Consider the following 21,210-nt stretch of genomic DNA (forward strand, 5'->3'; position numbering starts at 1 on the left):
CACTAGCTGTAAAAATACAAAAATGTGCGTAATGGACACGAGGGGCTGATGAAATGAATAGAGGATTATATTTAATTTTGTTTATTTTTTACAAAATAACCTCATGGATTACCACTTTAAATCCACGGGACGCACGACGCGCACCGGAGTTTGAGGCTCCGAGAGTCGGAGCGGAGTGAGGAGCGGAGTGAGGAGCGGAGTGAGGAGCGGAGTGAGGAGCGGAGTGAGGAGCGGAGTGAGGAGCGGAGTGAGGAGCGGAGTGAGGAGCGGAGTGAGGAGCGGAGTGAGGAGCGGAGTGACCCGGGGACAGTGCATGACCACGGACACAGACCTGGAAATAGAAATCAATCCTGGGATGAAAAGGCAGCTGAGAGGACGCACCGAGGAGGAGCAGACATCCAGCAGCTCTGTGAGGAAACTTCAAGGTAAAAGCTTGATCTTCATTTAACATCAGAACAAGAAATAAATAATAAACAACCTTCATCTGCTGCTTTTAACTCCTTTACATTCTGTCAATCAAACTAACTGGTTTCCTCCTCACTGAAGGAGCTGGTGAGGATGATGATGATGATGATGAGGATGATGAGGATGATGATGATGAGGATGATGAGGATGAGGGTGATGATTAGGATGATGATGATGAGGATGATGAGGATGATGAGGATGAGGATGATGAGGATGATGAGGATGAGGATGATGATTAGGATGAGGATGATGATGACGATGACGACGATGGTGATGAGGATGAGGATGAGGATGATGAGGATGACGATGATGATGATGATGAGGATGATGATGATGTTGATGATGATGAGAATGATGATGATGATGATGATGATGATGGTGAGAATGATGATGATGTTGATGAGAATGATGATGATGATGATTATGATGATGATGATGATGGTGAGAATGATGATGATGATGAGGATGATGATGAGGATGATTATGAGGATGATGATGATGATGATGATGATGATGATGATGATGATGATGAGGATGATGATGATGATGATGAATGAGTGCAAGTCAACACAGTGATTCTGTTTTTCTCTTGAATTATAGATCAACTTCATTGCTGCTGATGCAGGAGGCTCCAGAGCAGCAGGGGGTCTGTGTGGTGAGGGGGGGGGCAGGAAGTGAGACAACCTGTTTTTGATCTTATCTCCACTCTGTTCAGTTTTCTCTATTTCAGGTTCTCGTCACACGTCGCACGGACTCTGCTCAGTTTGACATGATGCTTGTACATGAAGTTTATTGATATTATTTTTGACAGAACTGTTTAATATTCCTGATTTGGTCATCGCTGGATGTGAGAGAACAGAAGAGAGGAGGACAGGACAGGGAGGGTGGAGGAGGGTGGAGGAGAGGAGGAGGGAGGGAGGAGGGAAGGAAGAAGAGATAGAGACCAACTCTAACTCCATTAGACCAACATCACTTTAGCACCAAGAGTCTCTTTCCTGAGATATTTTCCCCAAATGAAACCAGGCGTCCACTGAACCCAAGGTGAGACTCCCTCGGCCAACCAGACCAGTTCAGACCAGTCCAGACCAGTTCAGACCAGTTCAGACCAGTTCAGACCAGTTAAGACCAGACCAGTTCGGACCAGTTCAGACCAGTTTAGACCAGACCAGTCAGACCAGTTCAGACCAGTTCAGACCAGACCAGTCCAGACCAGTTCAGACCAGTTCAGACCAGACCAGACCAGTCTAGACAAGTTCAGACCAGTTCAGACCAGACAGTTCAGACCAGCCAGACCAGTCCAGACCAGTCCAGACCAGTTCAGACCAGTCCAGACCAGTTCAGACCAGACAGTTCAGACCAGGCCAGACCAGTTCAGACCAGTCCAGACCAGTTCAGACCAGACAGTTCAGACCAGGCCAGACCAGTTCAGACCAGACCAGTCCAGACAAGTTCAGACCAGTTCAGACCAGACAGTTCAGACCAGTCCAGACCAGTTCAGACCAGACCAGACCAGTCTAGACAAGTTCAGACCAGTTCAGACCAGACAGTTCAGACCAGACCAGACCAGTCCAGACCAGTCCAGACCAGTCCAGACCAGTTCAGACCAGTCCAGACCAGCTCAGACCAGACAGTTCAGACCAGACCAGACCAGACCAGTTCAGACCAGACCAGTCCAGACAAGTTCAGACCAGTTCAGACCAGACAGTTCAGACCAGTCCAGACCAGTTCAGACCAGACAGTTCAGACCAGGCCAGACCAGTTCAGACCAGACCAGTCCAGACAGTTCAGACCAGTCCAGACCAGTTCAGACCAGACCAGACAGTTCAGACCAGACCAGTCCAGACAAGTTCAGACCAGTTCAGACCAGACCAGATTCAACTGGTTTAAAGTTTCATTTCATAAATTGAACCAAGCTCCGAAATCTTGATATGAAAGGAAAGTTCCAAACCTGTAGTAAGTCTGGTACAAATCAAAGCTCTGAGCGTCTCATGTTGGGAGTAGGCGTTTGGGGTTGGAGGTTGGGCGTTAAGGGTAGGGGTTGGGGATGTTGGGGGTTCGGGATTGAGGGTGGGGGTTGGGTGATGTTGGTGTTTGTGTTGGGGGTTGGGGCTGGTGTCAGGGGATTGGGGTTGGAGGTTGGGAGTTTGGGTCGGTTTTGACGGTTTGTGTTGGAGGTTGGTGTTGGAGGTTGGTGTTGGAGGTTGGGGTTGGTGTTTGGGATTGGGGTCAGGGGTTTGGGTTTGGGTTGGTGTTGGGGTTGGGAGTTAGGGTTTGGGGTTGGGGTCATGGCCCCTCAGCTTCCTGTGCCACGCCTTTTCCTTGGTGCTAGATAATAATGGTGAAGGAGAACCTGCCCAGCTGGGTCCACGAGGACCACAAGGAGGGCCCGGTCCACATCAATGTCGGGGGACTGAAGAGGAGCCTCTGCTCCAGCACCTTGAGGAGGTTTCCAGACACCAGACTGGGAAAACTACTGGCCTGCGACTCTGAAGAAGCTATTTTACAGGTAGGCAGGTAGAATGGATGGATGATGGATGATGAATGGATGAAAGGATGGATGGATGAATGGGTGGATGGATGGATGGACAGATGAATGGATGGATGTATGATGGATGGATGGATGTATGTATGTATGATGGATGGATGGGTGGATGGATGGATGAATGGGTGGAAGAATGGACAGATGGATGGATGGATGTATGATGGATGGATGGATGGATGAATGGATGGATGGATGGATGGATGGATGATGGATGGACGGATGGATGGATGGGTGGATGAATGGAGAGATGAATGGATGGATGGATGTATGATGGGTGGATGGATGGATGGATGGATGGAAGGAGGATGGAAGAATAAATGGATGGATGGACAGATAGAAGAATGGATGGATGAATGAATGGTTGGGTGGGTGGATGGATGGATGATTGGATTGATTGACAGATGAATTGATGATGGATGGATGGATGGATGGATGGACAGTTGAATGGATGGGTGGATGATGGATGGGTGGATGGATGGAAGGAAGATGGAAGAATACATTGATGGATGGACAGATAGAAGAATGAATGGATGGATGGATGGACAGATGGATGGATGTATGATGGATGGATGTATGGATGGAAGGATGGACAGATGAATGAATGGATGGATGGGTGGATGGATGGATGGATGGATGGATGGATTGATTGACAGATTAATTGATGATGGATGGATGGGTGGATGACAGATGGATGGATGGATGGATTGAAGGAGGATGGAAGAATAAATGGATGGATAGACAGATAGAAGAATGGATGGATGAATGAATGGATGGGTGGATGGGTGGATGGATTGACGGTGGGATGGGTGGGTGGATGAATGGATGGATGGAAGGATGGAAGTATAAAAAGGGAAGACAGTTCCTCCAGCAGCCACCGGGGGCAGCCTCCGAGCGGAGGGTGCGTTGGTCTTGTCTTGAGTCAGTGGAGACTGAGCTGAGATTTGATTTTGGACGAATGAAGTGACGCCGTCGACGTATCCATGGAAACGTGTCTTTGCGCCTGTACTTCCTGCTGCAGGTGTGTGATGACTACGATGTCCAGCAGGCGGAGTTTTACTTCGACAGGAACCCCGCCCTGTTCCCCTACGTCCTGCAGTTCTACCAGACGGGGAAGCTGCATATCATGGAGGAGCTGTGCGTCTTCTCCTTCAGGTGGGACCTCCACCTTCACATCCACTCAGGCTATTAAAGTCACTTTCTGGGTTGATGGATGTTCATGATTTCGACACTGAGGCCGTCCACATGGAAGTACTAACACCCTGACACAAAATGACTCAAAGGTAAAGTACCACATTGACATTTCTACTTCAGTAAATAAATATAGTTGCAGTTTCAAAGGAAAAGTACTTGTCATATGCAGTGCCCTCTAGGCCAAGCCTATAAAACTACATAAAGAAGAGTAGAAGAGTAAAAATAGAGATATTTGAAGTTTTGAGGAAAATTCAAAAGTGAAATTTACTTAAAGAGATAGACACTTAAAATGTACAAAAAGTACAGTTACAAGTACTTCTGCTTTCTTACTTTCCACCAATGCCAATACATTTGCAATGTTATGCCAAATTGACCCTAACTCCCTCTTACTTCCTGTTTCTGGACTCTTACTTATTGTTTCAAGTCTCTGACTTCCTGCTTCTACTCTCTTGCTTCCTGTTTCTAGTCTCTTACTTCCTGTTTCCAGTCCCTTACTTTCTGTTTCTTCTTTCTTACTTCCTGTTTCTAGTCTTGTACTTCTCATTTCTAAAGTCTTACTTCATGTTTCTAGTTTCTTACTTAAGATTTATAGTCTCTAAATCCATGTTTCTACTGTCTCACTTCCTTTTTCTACTGTCTTACTACTTGTTTTTACCATCTTACTACTATTTTACTATCTTTCTCTCTTTTACTCCCTGTTTCTATTCTCCTACTTCCCATTTCTAGACTTACATCATGTTTCTAGTCTCTTACTTTCTGTTTCTACTCTCTCACTTCCTGTTTCTCAAAGTTCAAAGTTCAAAGTGTACTTTATTGTCAATCGTACCATGCAACACATAATTACACAGAGGATCAAATTTGCGTTTCCCCATACTCCAAATGTGCAGTAATATTTGTAACACACAACATATAACATGAAAGTGCAAAAAGACAACAATAGAATCAACAACACAACAAGACTAAGGTTAGTCTTAATATACTCAAGAAGTCAAATGAGGTATGTTATTAAGGTAATAAGGTGCAGTACAAAGCTAGAAGCAAGAGGATACATATGTATACCAAGAGGATACATATGTATACCAAGGGGATACATATGTATTGTAAAATGTAAATATTGTGCAGTCAGTTGGTCTTTGTGGGTGTCCTGTTCATGTGGTGTTTGGTGAGTTTAGTAGTCTGATGGCCTTTGGAAAAAAGCTGCTCCTGAAACTGGTGGTATTGCACCGCATGCTGCGGTAGCGCTTGCCAGAAGGTAGGAGGGTGAACAGTTTGTGTGCTGGGTGGGTGTGGTCCTTGATAATATTGGTGGCTCTCTTGCGGCAGCGAGACGGGTACAGGTCCTGGATGGATGGTTGTGCTGTTTTGGTGATCTTCTCTGCTGTCCTTACCACTCTTTGTAGGGCTTTGTGGTCAGCAGCAGAGCAGCTGCCATACAAGACTGAGAGGCTGCTGGTGAGAATGCTCTCAATAGCTCCCCTGTAGAAGGTGGTGAGGGCAGAAGGGGGGAGGTCAGCTCTCCTCATCCGGCGAAGGAAGTAGAGGCGTTGCTGTGCCTTCTTTACTAGGGAGGTGGTGTTGATTGACCATGTCAGGTCGTCTGTGATGTGCACCCCCAGGAACTTGGTGCTCTTCACATCCCACTCACCATTGATGGTGAGTGGGATGTGTGGTGTGTGTTTCTTTCTGAAGTCCACAGTTATTTCTTTTGTCTTGTTTGCATTGAGATGTAGATTATTGTTGTCACACCAGTTGATGAGTTGATGTACCTCCAATCTGTAGGTCGTTGTCGTCACTGATGAGGCCCACAACTGTTGTGTCATCTGCAAACTTAATTCTAGTCTCTTTCTTCCAGGTTCTAGTCTCTTACTTACCGTTTCTACTTTCTTACTTCCTGTTTCTAGTCTCTTGCTTCCTTCTTCTACTTTCTTACTTCCTGTTGCTAGTCTCTTACTTCCCGCTTCTACTATCTTACTTCCTGTTTCTAGTCTTATTAAAGGTCTTGGTTGGTTCAATCATTTATAGCCATTGGGGGGAACCAGGAAACAGGAGCAGTTAATAACACAACCTCTGGTCCCAACCGGCAGCAGCCAGGAGATGGAGTACTGGGGCATCAACGAGTTCTTCCTGGACAGTTGCTGTAGTTACCGTTACCATGACCGCAAGCTGGAGAACAGCCGGCACCGCAGCTGGGACGAGGAGAGCGACGTCAGCAGCGTGGACACCTCGGTGGACGAGATCTCTGACCTCAACAGGTGGGACAGACAGAGGGGGTCTGGGGAGGGGTGAGGGGGGAGAGCTCAGCACGGGAGATTATGGGATGTCAAGACCAAATTCAAATTCCTCGCTGTTTTCTAAGCGACAGAATAATTTGAGATGTTGCTTCCTACATGCCCAGAAATCCCATTGGTCTGGGCTGAAATGGGGCTGTATCCAAATATTCCAATCAATTTCACTGTTATTCATGTTTTGGAAGTTTGGGAAACAGTTACCTTCCAAACGCCGTCATATTGCTGAGTCAGCATTTCCCACCTGCCACTGTAAATAAAAAGGATTGTACGACGCAGTGTTTTGAAGCCTAAAACATGGCGGCCTAGTTGTAGCCGTCTTACTGCGCAGTAATCAAAGCAGACACAGGCTGTCAGTGAGACCTGTCAGTCAGCTCATCCCCAGGCCTGACCACACCTGACCACACCCTCTTTGAATATCATCAAATATCTTCAATAAATGTCATATATTCAGACTAGTGACTATTGGAAGAGGTACCCTCGAGGGAAAAAGTGTATTGAATATTGTATATTTTTGAATTGTTGTTTGGCCTGTCCTCCAGTGACCTGCATCAATGTGGGCGGAGTTACAGCGATGTTCTGGAAGCAGCCACTAGAGGCACTCATCTAATCGGCTTCCATTTTGGAAAGCAGCCATGTACCCTTGTTCCCAAGCTAATCCTTCTGCTACAAACAGTTCAATTTGGTCAAACATTATCGAGCAGTGCATCTTCATACGCATCTAAAGGGATGAGTGATGGAGTTCCTTTACAGGTCATGGCAGTAGTAACCTACTCACTTTTTAACTTTCTAACTTCTCTGCGGGTCGTCCCTCCGGTGGCTCCGTGCAGAGACCTGCAGCACTTCCAGGACGTTCGCTATGGAACCATCCGGAAGTGTCTGTGGCTGACGGTGGAGAACCCCGGCTACTCCATCCCCAGCAAGCTGTTCAGTCTGCTCTCCATCGGGGTGGTGCTCACCTCCATCACCGCCACGTGCATCAACAGCATCCCTGAGTACCAGGTAGAGTAGAGGTGGAGTGGATGTTGAGTAGAGATGGATCATCATCATCAACCTTGATTTTACCAAGCAGCTTAATTAAGAACTAATTTGTATTTACCATAAGGGCGTGCAAGAGGTAAAAGACCCCCTGTGGGAACAGGGGTTGGGATTAAATAAAAACAACACCGAACCCCATGAACGGGCAAATCCCAGCACAACAGACAGCACAGCACGACAGGAACACCACCACCCAGAGCAAAGAGGAGAACGCCAGAGGGCTCGAGCACTAGGCTTTGGACGAGTAGTGGACGGAGCAGCAGAGAAAGGGAAGAAACGTCGTCGGCTGCAGCGAACTGAAAGGTGGAGCGACCCAGGGGCCGATCTGCTTTGAAGACCTTGAGCAGAAGGAGTGTCGTATGCCGCGGGCTGAAGGTTTCCATCGTGGCAGGCAGGGGGAGTGAGACCTCGTAGTGTTTGGCAAACAAACATCCGCCGGTGGACTTGTGCGTTCAGTTTCAGGGCGACCGGTTTTACAGAGAAGTGTGACGAGCAGCGCGATGAGCGTCATGGAGGACACGGCACCACCCAGAGCTGCCTTGCCTGCCCATCTGTAAACGACGTCACCGTGGTCAAACAGAGGGAGGAGAGTCGTCGCAACTAGGGCGACCAGAGTGACCAGAGCAACCAGGGCGACCAGAGTGACCAGAGCAACCAGAGCAACCAGGGCGACCAGAGCCAGCTCAAAGTTCAAAGTGTACTTTATTGTCAATCGTACCATGCAACACGTGATTACACAAAGGATCAAAATTGCGTTTCCCCATACCCTCCAAATGTGCAGTAATATTTGTAACGCACAATATATAAGATAAAAGTGCAAAAAGACAACAACAATAGACACAACAACACAACAAGACTAAGGTTAGTCTTAATATACTCAAGAAGTCGAATGAGGTATGTTATTAAGGTAATAAGGTGCAGTACAAAGCTAGCAGCAAGAGGATGCATATGTATACCAAGGGGATACATATGTATTGTAAAATGTAAATATTGTGCAGTCAGTTGGTCTTTGTGGGTGTCGTGTCCATGTCGTATTTGGTGAGTTTAGTAGTCTGATGGCCTTTGGAAAAAAGCTGCTCCTGAATCTGGAGGTATTGCACCGCATGCTGCGGTAGCGCTTGCCAGAAGGTAGGAGGGTGAACAGTTTGTGTGCTGGGTGGGTGTGGTCCTTGATGATATTGGTGGCTCTCTTGCGGCAGCGAGACGGGTACAGGTCCTGGATGGATGGTTGTGCTGTTTAGGTGATCTTCTCTGCTGTCCTCACCACTCTTTGTAGGGCTTTGTGGTCAGCAGCTGAGCAGCTGCCATACCAGACTGAGAGGCTGCTGGTGAGAATGCTCTCAATAGCTCCCCTGTAGAAGGTGGTGAGGGCAGAAGGGGGGAGGTCAGCTCTCCTCATCCGGCGAAGGAAGTAGAGGCGTTGCTGTGCCTTCTTTACTAGGGAGGTGGTGTTGATTGACCAGGTCAGGTCGTTTGTGATGTGCACCCCCAGGAACTTGGTGCTCTTCACAGACTCCACTGCACTGCCATTGATGGTGAGTGGGATGTGTGATGTGTGTTTCTTTCTAAAGTCCACAGTTATTTATTTTGTCTTGTTTGCATTGAGATGTAGATTATTGTTGTCACACCAGTTGATGAGTTGATGTACCTCCTCTCTGTAGGCTGAGTCGTTGTCGTCACTGATGAGGCCCACAACTGTTGTGTCATCTGCAAACTTAATAAAGTGGTTCGAGTTGTATCTGGCACATCAGTCATGCGTCGCCAGTGTGAACAGCAGAGGGGACAACATACATCCTTGGGGGACTCCAGTGTTCACAGTGATGGTCTCTGAGGAGATTTTGCCAACTCTTACTGTCTGTGGTCTATCAGTAAGGAAGTCCAGTAGCCAGTTGCAGAGTGGGTCGCTGATGTCTATTTCGCTGAGTTTATTTACCAGGTGTTGGGGGATGACTGTGTTGAAGGCGGAACTGAAGTCAATGAACAGTATCCGCACGTAACTGTTTTTGTTTTCCAGATGAGCCAGGCATAGGTGGAGTGCTGTTGCTATGGCGTCATCAGTGGAGCGATTGGGACGGTATGCAAACTGGAATGGATCAAGTGTAGTGGGGAGACTGGATGTTATGTGGGCCTTGACCAATCTTTCAAGGCACTTCATCATGATGGGCGTGAGTGCTATGGGTCGGTAGTCGTTCAGTGTTGAGGCTGGGGATTTCTTGGGTAGCGGTATGATGGTGGTGGCTTTGAAGCAAGCTGGTATGATGGCTTGGCTCAGAGAGGTGTTGGTCAGCACAGTCTCTGAGCACACGCTCCGGTATGTTGTCAGGACCTGCAGCTTTTCTGGGGTTCACCTTGAGTAGGGTCTTCCGCACATCAGCACGGTCCAGGTCAAGTGTTACATTGTCCAGGCAGGTCCGGGCTTTTGTTGGTGTGGTGGTGTTGTTTTCCTCAAACTGGCTGAAGAATGTGTTAAGTGTGTTGAGGAAGTCTGTGTTGTCCTCGCACGGTGGGGGTGTTGGCCTGTAACTGGTGACTGACTGGATGCCTTGCCACAGGCGACTGGAGTCTTTTGTGTCTGTGAGGTGTGATTGGATTTTCTGTCCATAGGCACGCTTGACTGTTCTTACGCCCTTGTTCAAGTTGTCCCTAGCAGCTCTGAGGGCGTCCTTGTCCCCGGACTTGAAGGCAGCGTTCCGTGCTCTCAGGAGTGCACGTACCTCCCTGGTGAACCAGGGTTTGTCATTGGCTATTTTAGTGATGTTTTTGATGACGGTCACATTGTCCATGCATTTGTACACATAGCCTGTCACAGACTCAGTATATTCCGTTAGGTTGACATGATGGTTGATAGTGGCAGCCTCCCTAAAAACGGCAGGTGCGGTGAGAGATGAGCTGTTACTGCACAGGAAGCCATGCCCTGACCTTGACCACTCTGTGGAGGTGTAGACGACTGGAGCTCACGGCCGACGGAGGACGTGGTGCACCAGTCGGGAGACATTGTTTCTACCAAACCACATGACCTTAGTGGAGGAGGTGAGGAAGAGGAGAGGTGGAGGAGAGGAAGAGTAGAGGTGGAGGAGAGGTCGAGTAGAGGTAGAATAGAGGGAGGGGAAGGTAGGGGAGAGTAGAGTAGAGAGACGAGTACGGGTGGAGTAGAGGTAAATAGAGTGAAGGTAGAGGAAGGCGGGGTAGAGGTGAGTAGAGGTAAACTGGACTGGTACGGTTGGATGGATTGCCCTGCAGGGGTGACGGAGGTGTAACTCTCCTTTCTCCGCCCAGAGCTTTGACGCTGACGGGAGGCAGATGGAGGACCCCACCACCCAGGCTCTGGAGGTCTTCTGCACCTGCTGGTTCACCTTCGAGGTCACGAGATACACTGCTCTGCCTCTACTCTACTCCACGCCTGCTTCACCTCTACTTATGCTTTAGCTCTACCCTACCTCCCTTTACTCCACCATGACTCCACCTCTGCTCTACCTCCACTTTACTTTTACCCTTTCTCCACTTCCATTGTATCTCCCTCTTCTTCAACTTTATCTCTACTCTACTCCACCACAGCCTCCCTCTACTATCCCTCTACTCTACCCCGACACCACCTCTACTCCACCTCTACCCTAAATTCCCACACTCATTGTAAAGTGCAGCTGAATAAATTCTAAAATATGTTGTTTAAAAATAAAAATGAATTGAATAATGTTAAATAATAATGGTAAATAATACACACACACACACACACACACACAGGTGGTGGCACGCCTGCTGCTCGCTCCAAACAGGAAGAAGTTTTTCCGACTTCCTCTCAACATGATCGACCTGGTGTCGGTGGCTCCCATCTACGTCACGCTGACCTTTGACCTCACGCTGGGATCCGAGTCGGACCTGGGAATCCTGGGACGGCTCGTCCAGGTCGGCAGCTCCACCCGCTCCACCCTCAGGCTGCTTCGCTCTGGTTCAATGTTGTTTTTCTGAAGTGACCTTTTGTTTTCTTGGTTCAGTTTTATTTCATTCAGTTGTTTTAGTTTTTGCTCAGTTTGTGATTATTACGTTTCGTACTGTCTCATCTCATGTTATTGATCTGATTTGTCTCCAGGTCTTCAGGTTGATGAGGATCTTCCGAGTTCTGAAGTTGGCTCGACACTCCACCGGCCTCCGCTCGCTGGGAGCCACGCTAAGGGTGAAGCAGCAACAAACACTTTAAGAAGCCTTTTTAAGAAGCTTTAAAATCTTTAAAAGCTTTAAGAAGCTTCTTCATCTGCTCCTGGTGCTAGTGCCACACAAGCCTTCTCCTCCCTCCCTTCTTTCGACCCACATACTAAAGTACGCTCGACGACAGCATAGGCCTGTACCTCGTAACGTGTAACGTGTAGCTCGTAGCGTGTAGCTCGTAGCATATAGCTCGTAATGTATAGCTCGTAGGGTGTAGCTCGTAGCAGGTAGCTCTTAGCGTGTAGCTCGAAGGAGGTAGCTCGTAACATGTAGGTCGTAGCAGGTAGCTCGTAACGTGTAGCTCATAGCGTGTAGCTCGTAGCAGGTAGCTCGTAACGTGTAGCTCGTAGCAGGTAGCTCGTAACGTGTAGCTCGTAGCAGGTAGCTCGTAACGTGTAGCTCGTAGCAGGTAGCTCGTAACGTGTAGCTCGTAGCAGGTAGCTCGTAACGTGTAGCTCGTAGCAGGTAGCTCGTACATGTAGCTCGTAGCAGGTAGCTCGTAATGTGTAGCTCGTAGCAGGTAGCTCGCAATATGTAGCTCGTAGCATGTAGCTCGTAGCAGGTAGCTCGTAACGTGTAGCCCGTAGCAGTTAGCTCGTAACGTGTAGCTCGTAGCGTGTAGCTCGTAGGAGGTAGCTCGTAACGTGTAGCTCGTAACGTGTAGCTCGTAGCGTGTAGCTCGTAACGTGTAGCTCGTAGCAGGTAGCATGTAGCATGTGACCCCTGTCCTCCATCTTGGCTCCGCAGCACAGCTACCGCGAGGTGGGGATCCTTCTACTCTACCTCGCTGTGGGCGTGTCCGTCTTCTCTGGAATGGCCTATACCGCCGAGTATGAGGAGGTACATGTCTGTCTCACGCTCTCTGTCTATTTGCCTGTCTGTGTCTGTCCCCGTCGGCCTGTCCGTCTATCTGTCTGTCTGTCTGTCTGTCTGTGTCTGTCCCCGTCTGCCTGTCTGTCTATCTATCCCTCTACCCATCTGTCTCTCTCTCTCTTTGTCTCCCGTCAAGTCTCTGTATTGAAGTGTCTTTGATTTGATTTCTTTGGCGCTTTTCACGATTCTCTCCCCCCTTCACCCTCCCTCCCTCCAGGACGTGGGCCTGGACACCATCCCAGCCTGCTGGTGGTGGGGCACAGTCAGCATGACCACCGTGGGCTACGGCGACGTGGTGCCTGTCACAGTGGCCGGCAAGATGGCCGCCAGCGGCTGCATCCTGGGCGGGACCCTGGTGGTGGCGCTGCCCATCACCATCATCTTCAACAAGTTCTCCCATTTCTACCGCAAGCAGAAGGCGCTGGAGGCGTCAGTGCGGAGCAACCACCGGCGCAAACTGAGCCTCCGCTGCCACAAGCGGGCGGAGGACGAGGAGGACGAGTCGGGTGGAGACAGCCGCTGCCTGGACGAGGAGGATGAGGAGGAGGAGGATGACGTGGACCTTGAGGGTGAAGGAGGGCTGGTGAACTACAGCTACGTGGAGCATCCGTCCTACACCGCCATGGAGCGGAAGGAGGAACTGTGAAGGAGCTTCTGGAGCAGGGTGACTTCAGCCTGACGGAGCGAGACCAGACCAGAGGAGACGGTGTTGGACCAATCAGAACTGAACTGGAACACACTGGACTGGAATGGACTCACCGGTGCTTCTAACTACAAACAGACCATAATGTTTTGAGGTTGCAACTGGAAAATTGTACTGAGTCAAACCTTAAATAAAAGACGAGTGAAGAATGAAAGTGATCCACAAAGATTCATTAAAGGAACTTTTGGTGACTAACTATTTGTATTGATCAGTAGTTTAGCTTACTCAGTCAGTCAACCAGTCAGTAAGTGAGGGAGTTGGTGAGTTAGTCAGTTAGTCAGGTAGTCAGTGAGTCAGTGAATTAGTTCGAGTAATTTAGTTCGAGTCAGCTAGAGAGTTAGTTAGTGATTGAGTCAGTTTGTTAGTGAATTGGTCAGTGAGTTAGTTGGTGAGTTAGTGAGTGAGTTACTCAGTGAGTGAGTTAGTTGGTGAGTGACTTACTCAGTGAGTGAGTTAGTTGGTGAGCTAGTCAGTGAGTGAGTTAGTGAGTTGGTTAGTGCATGAGTTAGTTGGTAAGTGAGTGAGTTAGTCAGTGAGTTGGTTAGTGCGTGAGTTAGTTGGTGAGTAGGTGAGTGAGTTAGCCAGTGAGTGAGATGGTCAGTGAGTTAGTGAATTAGCCAGTGAGTTAGTCGGTGAGTGAATTAGTCAGTTAGTTGGTAAGTTAGTCAGTGAGTGTGTTAGTAAGTCAGTGAGTGAATTAGTGAGTGAGTTGGTAAGTTGGTCAGTGAGTTAGTCAGTGAGTCACTTATTGAGTGAATTAGTGAGTGAGTTGGTAAGTTAGTCAGCGAGTGAGGTAGTCAGTGAGTGAGTTGGTAAGTTAGTCAGTGGGTGTGTTAGTGAGTGAATCAGTTAGTGAGTTAGTTGGTCAGTGAGTTGGAGTCAGTAGAGTGAATGGAGTCTTTTCATTCTGTCAAAACCTTCCTTTAGGAAGAAGCAGTGAGTGTAAATCATTCATGTCTGATACGAATTATGATAAAGTCCTTCACTGTTTTTTCACTTCGATTGAACCTTTTTAAAGATTTTAAGACTGAGAATCACTGTTGTGCTCTGTCGTTCAAAGTGATGGATATGAAAAGCAGACTGAACCCAACTCAAAGGTTTCTCCACGGGGCGGTCGGGTGGTGGGTGGTGCTGGTCAATACAGTCCCATCTCATCCTGTTTCAGTAAGTGGCAGGATGCAGGGCCACGCCCATGTGTTCTGACACGTTCAAATCACCCCAAGTATGATCCAAACCAGAAGGTTCATGTATTTATAACCAGCAGGGGGCACACACACACACACACACACACACACACACACACACACGTTGAACCGCAGGAGCACCAACTCTTCATGCCAGACAGACAGACAGACAGACAGACAGACTGACAGACAGACAGACAGACAGGAAAAAAGAGAACCCAACGGATCAATCGATAGAATGAAAGATCAGTTTCCTGGCAGATGAATAATTAATCTGTGCTATTTTGGCTGCGACATTGTGTTGTTCTTAGGGAGGGAAGGGGGAACAAGGGAATGAGGGGGTGAGTGGACGAGGGAACGAGTGGACAAGGGAACGAGGGAACGAGGGGGTGAGTGGACGAGGGAACGAGGGGACAAGGGAACGACGGAACGAGGGAATGAGGGAACGAGTGGATGAGGGGACAGGAACAAGGGGACAATTGGAAAAGGAAAGGATGGGAAAGGGGAATGAGGGAATGAGGGGACGGGGGAAAAAGGGAACAAGGGGCAAAGGAAAGGAAGGACGGGGGAACAAGGGGATGGGGGAAAAGGGAAGGAGGGGACGGTGGCACAAGGGAAGAGGGGAACGAGGGGACGAGGGAACAAGGGAATGAGGGGACGAGGGGATGAGGGAAGGAAGGGAACGAGTGGACGAGGGAATGAGGGGGGCGAGGGAACATGGGGATGAGGGAAGGAGGGGGCGAGGGAACAAGGGGATGAGGGAAGGAGGGGGATAAGGGAACGAGTGGATGAGGGAAGGAGGAGAACGAGGGAACAAGGGGACGAGGGGATGAGTGTACAAGGGAACGAGGGGGACGAGGGAACAAGGGAATGAGGGGACGAGGGGATGAGGGAAGGAAGGGAACGAGTGGACGAGGGAATGAGGGGGGCGAGGGAACATGGGGATGAGGGAAGGAGGGGGCGAGGGAACAAGGGGATGAGGGAAGGAGGGGGATAAGGGAACGAGTGGATGAGGGAAGGAGGAGAACGAGGGAACAAGGGGACGAGGGGATGAGTGTACAAGGGAACGAGGGGGACGAGGGAACAAGGGAATGAGGGGACGAGGGGATGAGGGAAGGAAGGGAACGAGTGGACGAGGGAATGAGGGGGGCGAGGGAACATGGGGATGAGGGAAGGAGGGGGATAAGGGAACGAGTGGATGAGGGAAGGAGGAGAACGAGGGAACAAGGGGACGAGGGGATGAGTGTACAAGGGAACGAGGGGGACGAGGGAACAAGGGAATGAGGGGGACGAGGGAACAAGGGGACGAGGGGATGAGTGTACAAGGGAACGAGGGGGACGAGGGAACCCTATTGACCTACTCTACCGGCCCCTACAAACCTGGGGCTCGATATGGAGCTTTCCTCCACGAAAGGCGTCACAGCAGCTTCCTGTTCGGCTGAAGGACTTTGCACGACGACTCTTTGAGAAACATCTTTGACTCGACGGTAAAAACATTTCAACCAGAAAGAAAACAAAGAAAATGATGAAAAGTTCGACTCATTTCTGAGATCGGGATCCTGACGAGGGACGTGTTCACTGTCACTGTTGGCAGACCATAATAATATTAATGTAGGAAAAACTGATCAGTTCAACTTCTAATAAAGAGAAAATAATCAAAGACTTGTAATGAAGACAGGACAACAGCGTTTCCACAGTTTGTTTTTATTATGATAAAATACTCCGAACGTCTTGTTTCTCCAACAGTAAAAACATTTTAAAAAAAGGTTCAAGCGCAGAGCGACCAGAACAAGGACCAGGACCAGAACCAGAACCAGGTCTGAACCAGAACAAGGACCAGAACCAGAACCGTACCAGGAAACACCACCTAGAGCTTGGTCTTCAGGATATTCATCGATAACATCTGAATTAAAAAAACAAAGCAGAACAGCGGTACTGACGGAACAGACCGGGTCCGGGTCGGAGCCCGGCCACGCCCGGCCACCTTTTCCACAGGAAGTGGGAGAGGACCGAGGTGATCTCAAGCGTCCGCCGCCGACAAGTCCTCCAGCCGCGCCCGTCGAGGTGAATCAGAGAAATGAACAAACATCACGGTGCATCGTTCCAACATCGTGGTGAAAGCATTAACCATGAGAAGAAAACACACAAAAACAATAACAACAACATTCCTGGTTCAGATCACAGGTTTAAAATAAGATTTAAAATAAGATTTAAAATAAGTAAAAAGAAAGAAGGAACCACACCCTTTTATCTTTTTAACATTCCAGTGGCATCGACCGAGAAACCACAAAACAGCAAGAAACCAAACCCAGCGTGGGAACAGTGAAACTAACGCCGTTAAGTGGAAATCAAACACGCTACGAAGCTCAAAATATTATTATGGGATGGATGTCCCGCCCTTAAAGGCGTTTGGTTTGGTAGACGTACGTTCCACATCGCTGAATCTGCGTCTTTCATTCGACCCGGTTGACAGCATCAAACCACGACTGGAAATAATATAATTACAATCAAATGCTGAAGATGACTCCGAACAACAACAGAATAAGATCCTGTGGCAGGTCAACGCTCAGGTGCTCAGGTGCTCAGGTGCCCAGGTGCTGAGGCGTCACCTTCCTTCCTTCACTCCACTCTGACTCTGTGCTGTTGGCGATAAACATGTGAAACACAACAAATACGACGAGATCATGGTGATTCAATGGCTGAGGTTTGTTCGCAGCAGACCAAGCTCCGCCCGCAGACTGAGCTCCGCCCGCCGGTCGTTTCAACCTGGGGCAAAACGTGTTCTTTAAAGGGACGCTGCAGCTTGCTTGACAGGAGCTAGGCTAGCTGAACCCCTCTGCAGCCTTGTACTGCGCTAACTAGCTTAGCGTGCACAGACACCAAATCAAAAACAAAAAACTACAAGAACCCCCTTCAGCGTGGTCGCAGTGCCCGGTTGCCACGGTTTCGCAGGTGGGGGGGCGGGCTGACCCAACTGGAGCCCTCCCCATCCACCCGGGCCCCCGACGGTCCCCAAACTACAAAAGCGACCAGCCCAAAATAGTGGAGTTTATGTGAATATTGAATCCAGCTTGATGTTTAAAGGAGAAACCAACAAATCCCTTTGACTGGTTCCTGAAAAGCAGAGCTGCAGCAGGTTACTCCACCTGTAGCTCCACTTATCCACGATGAACGGAGACACGTTTTTAAATCCAGATCCAGGTCGGAGCTGAAGCCTCGACAGGAAAACTCAACTTGCTTTGAAGTGCCCTTCACGAGCCGCCATCTTGTTTTTAAAGGAGGAGGACATTACGTGCCTTCAGGACAACTTGGACGCACAGATCAGACGGTCGTCCAGCGCAGGGCTCTAGACAGCGCGCCCTTGACTCCTCAACTTGTCCTGATTACCCATAGCAACCGAAACCACAGTGGTTGGCGGCGACAACTGAAGGAGTTTCCATGACGTGTCACTAAAAGCGGCGTCGCCGTTCTCCAAATCCAAGAGTACCGAGTCGGAGTACCGAGTCGGAGTACCGAGTCGGAGCACCGAGTCGGAGTACCGAGTCGGAGTACCGAGTCAGAGTACTGAGTCAGAGTACTGAGTCAGAGTACTGAGTCTTGATTTGGAAAGAAAAACACTTGTTTCTCAAAATCAGGTTCAATCAGGATCCATTTTTTAAGACTTGAACAACTTCACAACAACGAAAAGTGAAGAATCCACTGACGTCAGACACTTGTGGTTTGGGATCATTTGGCTCAAATGTTTATCGCAACATTAAACACAATTTCCTCTGGTCTCTTCAACTTGATCGACTTCAACCTGACATTTTGGAGTTTGAAACACCTCCTGCACCACATGCCTCCAACCTGCTCTTCATGCTGTGCGTCCTGGGGTGTGGCCGGCCCCGTTCGCTCCGAGCGTCCAGGCCCCTCACATTCAGAGAAACCATGACAACTATCTCCAGGTCTTCAAACTGCACCGTTGGGGAGGTGGAGGAGTTCGTCTCAACATTTTTAAGACTTCGATTTAAGACATTTCAGCGCCGGCTTCATTTTAGGCGACTGAATTCAACGCCTCTCAAGACGTTTTAAGATCGGCGGGGAAAAATGAGCAGCTCATTTTAATTTGAACGACAACGACGACAAACAACATTCAAACAACACCTGAACAGTGAAGAGCTGCATCCAAACCTTAGAACAACAAACAACAAGTGGCTCACGACGCCGGCGCAGCGCGGCCGCAGGGGAAGTGCCGGCGCCGAAGGAGGAGCCAGGACGCAGTCGACCACGCTCACCTGGAGCGTCTGCACGTCCGCCTTCTTGTGGCGGACGTGCAGACGCTCCCGGTACAGATCCGCCGGCGGGCGGCGCGGCGCAGCATGCGCCGGGGGAGGCGTTGGGCGAAGCCTCGCCCAACTCCCGACCCCACCCTCCCAGAGCGCGCTGCGTCTGCTCAGCGGAGGATTCCACCACCATGACATGGCAACCACGCCCAACACCGCCCACAGAAATACGGGGAGAGTCTTGAACCTGGCTGTGATTTTCGAGTTTGAAATTGAGCGCTTGTTTGGTTCTTGAGCCAAAATGGTGACACCCCCGAATAAACAACAACGCTGTTCCTCAGGAAGCTCCGTGGACGTTGAAATCCACCTCGTGGTTGAGAACCAACCGGTTTTACTGGAAGCAGCAACAGAACCAGGAAGGAAGCCAGAAATAATTTACCGTACAAGGCCAAGAGTGAGGTCATCTCTCCTCGTGCAGGACACACTGAGCGACACAAAAGGCCACGAGGAGAAGGAGCACCGAGGGGACGCCGGCGTGCCCCCCCAGAGCCACGCCAGCCCCTCCCATTGGATCCCATATCCTCCCCAAGCACCCCAGGTTAAACCCAAGGCCCCATCCACCCATCCATCCATCTATCCCCGCGTTACTAACCGTCCCACGCTGGCTTTGAAGAACGAAAATGTGAACCACGGTAGAATGTAAACTACAAAGTTACCCAGAAAAACTTTACTCTTTTGAACTTTTCGGCAACTCCGACCAAATCTTAGTCATAAACCCAAAATATATTAAATGCCCCGTACTTTTCCCCAAAATGCAAGAGCAGCAACCACCAAGCCACCAGTACCAGAAATCAGCAGGTGAGACGACACACACACACACACACACACACACACACACACACACACACACACACACACACACACACACACACACACACACACACACACACAAGTGACCAGGTTGGACCTTTCCAGGGGTTCGGGTCAGAACCTCCCGGGTCCATCGCTCACGCTTTGTGAAGGGTTGTTGCAGGACATGCGGAGGTTCCCGGTGACCCCCGGAGAAGCGTGAAGCTACACGGATAGTTTTGTGAACGTCAAGTCCTGAAGAACGTGGAGCTGTCGGGCGGTTCCGTGAGCGCTCTACAGGCAGGCGGGGTGGTACGGGGGGTCTCAGAAGTTCTGCTGCCTCCGCTTCTTGGCCTCGATGGCGTCCAGGATGGGCTGCCTCTTGGCCTGGTAGCGCTGGCGGATCTCCTCGATCTCCTGCTCCATCTGCGGGTCCAGGGAGGCCAAGCGCATACGCAGTTCCTCCACGGTCCACGATCGCATCTAGGTATTAAAAAACAACATTTAACGGCAAACTCATCGGACTTGACGAAAAAAACCCTGTGAGATGGAGATCAGAACGGGAACACACGCAGAGAAATGTTGATGGCGGCGACCTGCGATGCCGTTTGTCAACTTTGAGTGTTTTTGCCGTAAAATGGCAGGAATTGGCAAAAATTGCAAGACTGCAATTGCAAAGACTTTTTTCAAACTACTACTAATGAAGAAGATTCTCTGAAACAACCGCAAACATTTTTGCACACATCGTTTTCGCTTTCGAATTTCACCTTAATTATTGTTATGGCGAATCTCAATTTCCCAGACGGACAGAGGTGTCAAACCTGTGCAGCCATCAAGCAAAGCACAAAGCCCCCGGCCTGCTGGCTCCCAGCCCAGCCCTAATCACCAAAGCAGAACACTTCCAACGAGGAGCCAAAGATCAATGTCTGCACAGTCCATTAACGGCCACTTAGAGGAATCCTTACACCGCCTTTAAACCTGGACGTCCTCTGATATTTATGGCCGAGAGGTCACGGAAGCCTAAGTGCTGTATTTTGCCGGTTGGGAGGTCTGTATCTACCGCCCGTTATTCAATATGTTCTGTGTTTTCTGGAGGCCGGATGAGGACGTGAGGCCATCTCTGGCCCACCCGAGGGAAAACACCCCCCCCCCCCTCACCGGGGCGGCACCGCACTCTCCTGCTATTTATTACCCACGATCAATGGAGCTAAAATAACACGGCGTCCTCCCTAAAAATAACCACGACTTTTGAATGGGAGGGTGGGGGCTGCGTCACGAAACACGGGCCGAAAACATCTTCATCCGCCTTGATGAGGCCCGGCGAGCTGAAACGCTGCTGCCGTGAAGTTCAGACCCGGTTCAAACTCAAACCGCACCGAAGGCCTCCTTCCTCCGACCCAAACAGCCAGTCCCAGCAGGAAGGGTGTAGCGTGTTAGCGTAGTGGCCTTTCAAACAACAAGCTCATGAGAAAAAAAATGTGTCCCAATTTCGTCAACTACGTGTTGTTTATTATAGGATGTGTTTATATGGAGCAAATTAAACAATCACGTGATATTTTGTTGAAGATATCGACTAAATCATGGATTCACAACAGTTGGAACAGACATCGCTTCC

The 21,210-nt window shown here is 49.4% G+C and overlaps 2 protein-coding genes across 2 annotated transcripts in view; one reads left to right on the top strand and one right to left on the bottom strand.

Moving 5' to 3' along the window:
* Positions 1 to 312: 312 nt before the first annotated feature.
* Positions 313 to 13,393, top strand: LOC307230341 (delayed-rectifier potassium channel regulatory subunit KCNS2). Its single transcript, XM_080000652.1, has 11 exons — positions 313 to 425; positions 1,066 to 1,120; positions 2,795 to 2,971; positions 4,026 to 4,159; positions 6,286 to 6,450; positions 7,314 to 7,485; positions 10,798 to 10,881; positions 11,263 to 11,424; positions 11,609 to 11,692; positions 12,472 to 12,564; positions 12,815 to 13,393. Exons 2-11 carry the CDS (start codon positions 1,085 to 1,087, stop codon positions 13,241 to 13,243), a joined length of 1,536 nt encoding a protein of 511 aa, XP_079856778.1. The 5' UTR covers positions 313 to 425; positions 1,066 to 1,084; the 3' UTR covers positions 13,244 to 13,393.
* A 6,363-nt stretch (positions 13,394 to 19,756) lies between these two features.
* LOC307230342 (serine/threonine-protein kinase 3/4-like) overlaps positions 19,757 to 21,210 on the bottom strand; it is a 30,625-nt gene continuing 29,171 nt past the window's right edge. Inside the window, exon 11 of the mRNA XM_080000653.1 lies at positions 19,757 to 20,078. Within this exon, the coding sequence (XP_079856779.1) occupies positions 19,920 to 20,078 (159 nt within the window). The 3' untranslated portion in view covers positions 19,757 to 19,919. The remainder of the gene's footprint in view (positions 20,079 to 21,210) is intronic.

Source organism: Zeus faber, assembly GCF_960531495.2.
Source record: "Zeus faber genome assembly, chromosome: 5".
NCBI classification, from domain to species: domain Eukaryota; kingdom Metazoa; phylum Chordata; class Actinopteri; order Zeiformes; family Zeidae; genus Zeus; species Zeus faber.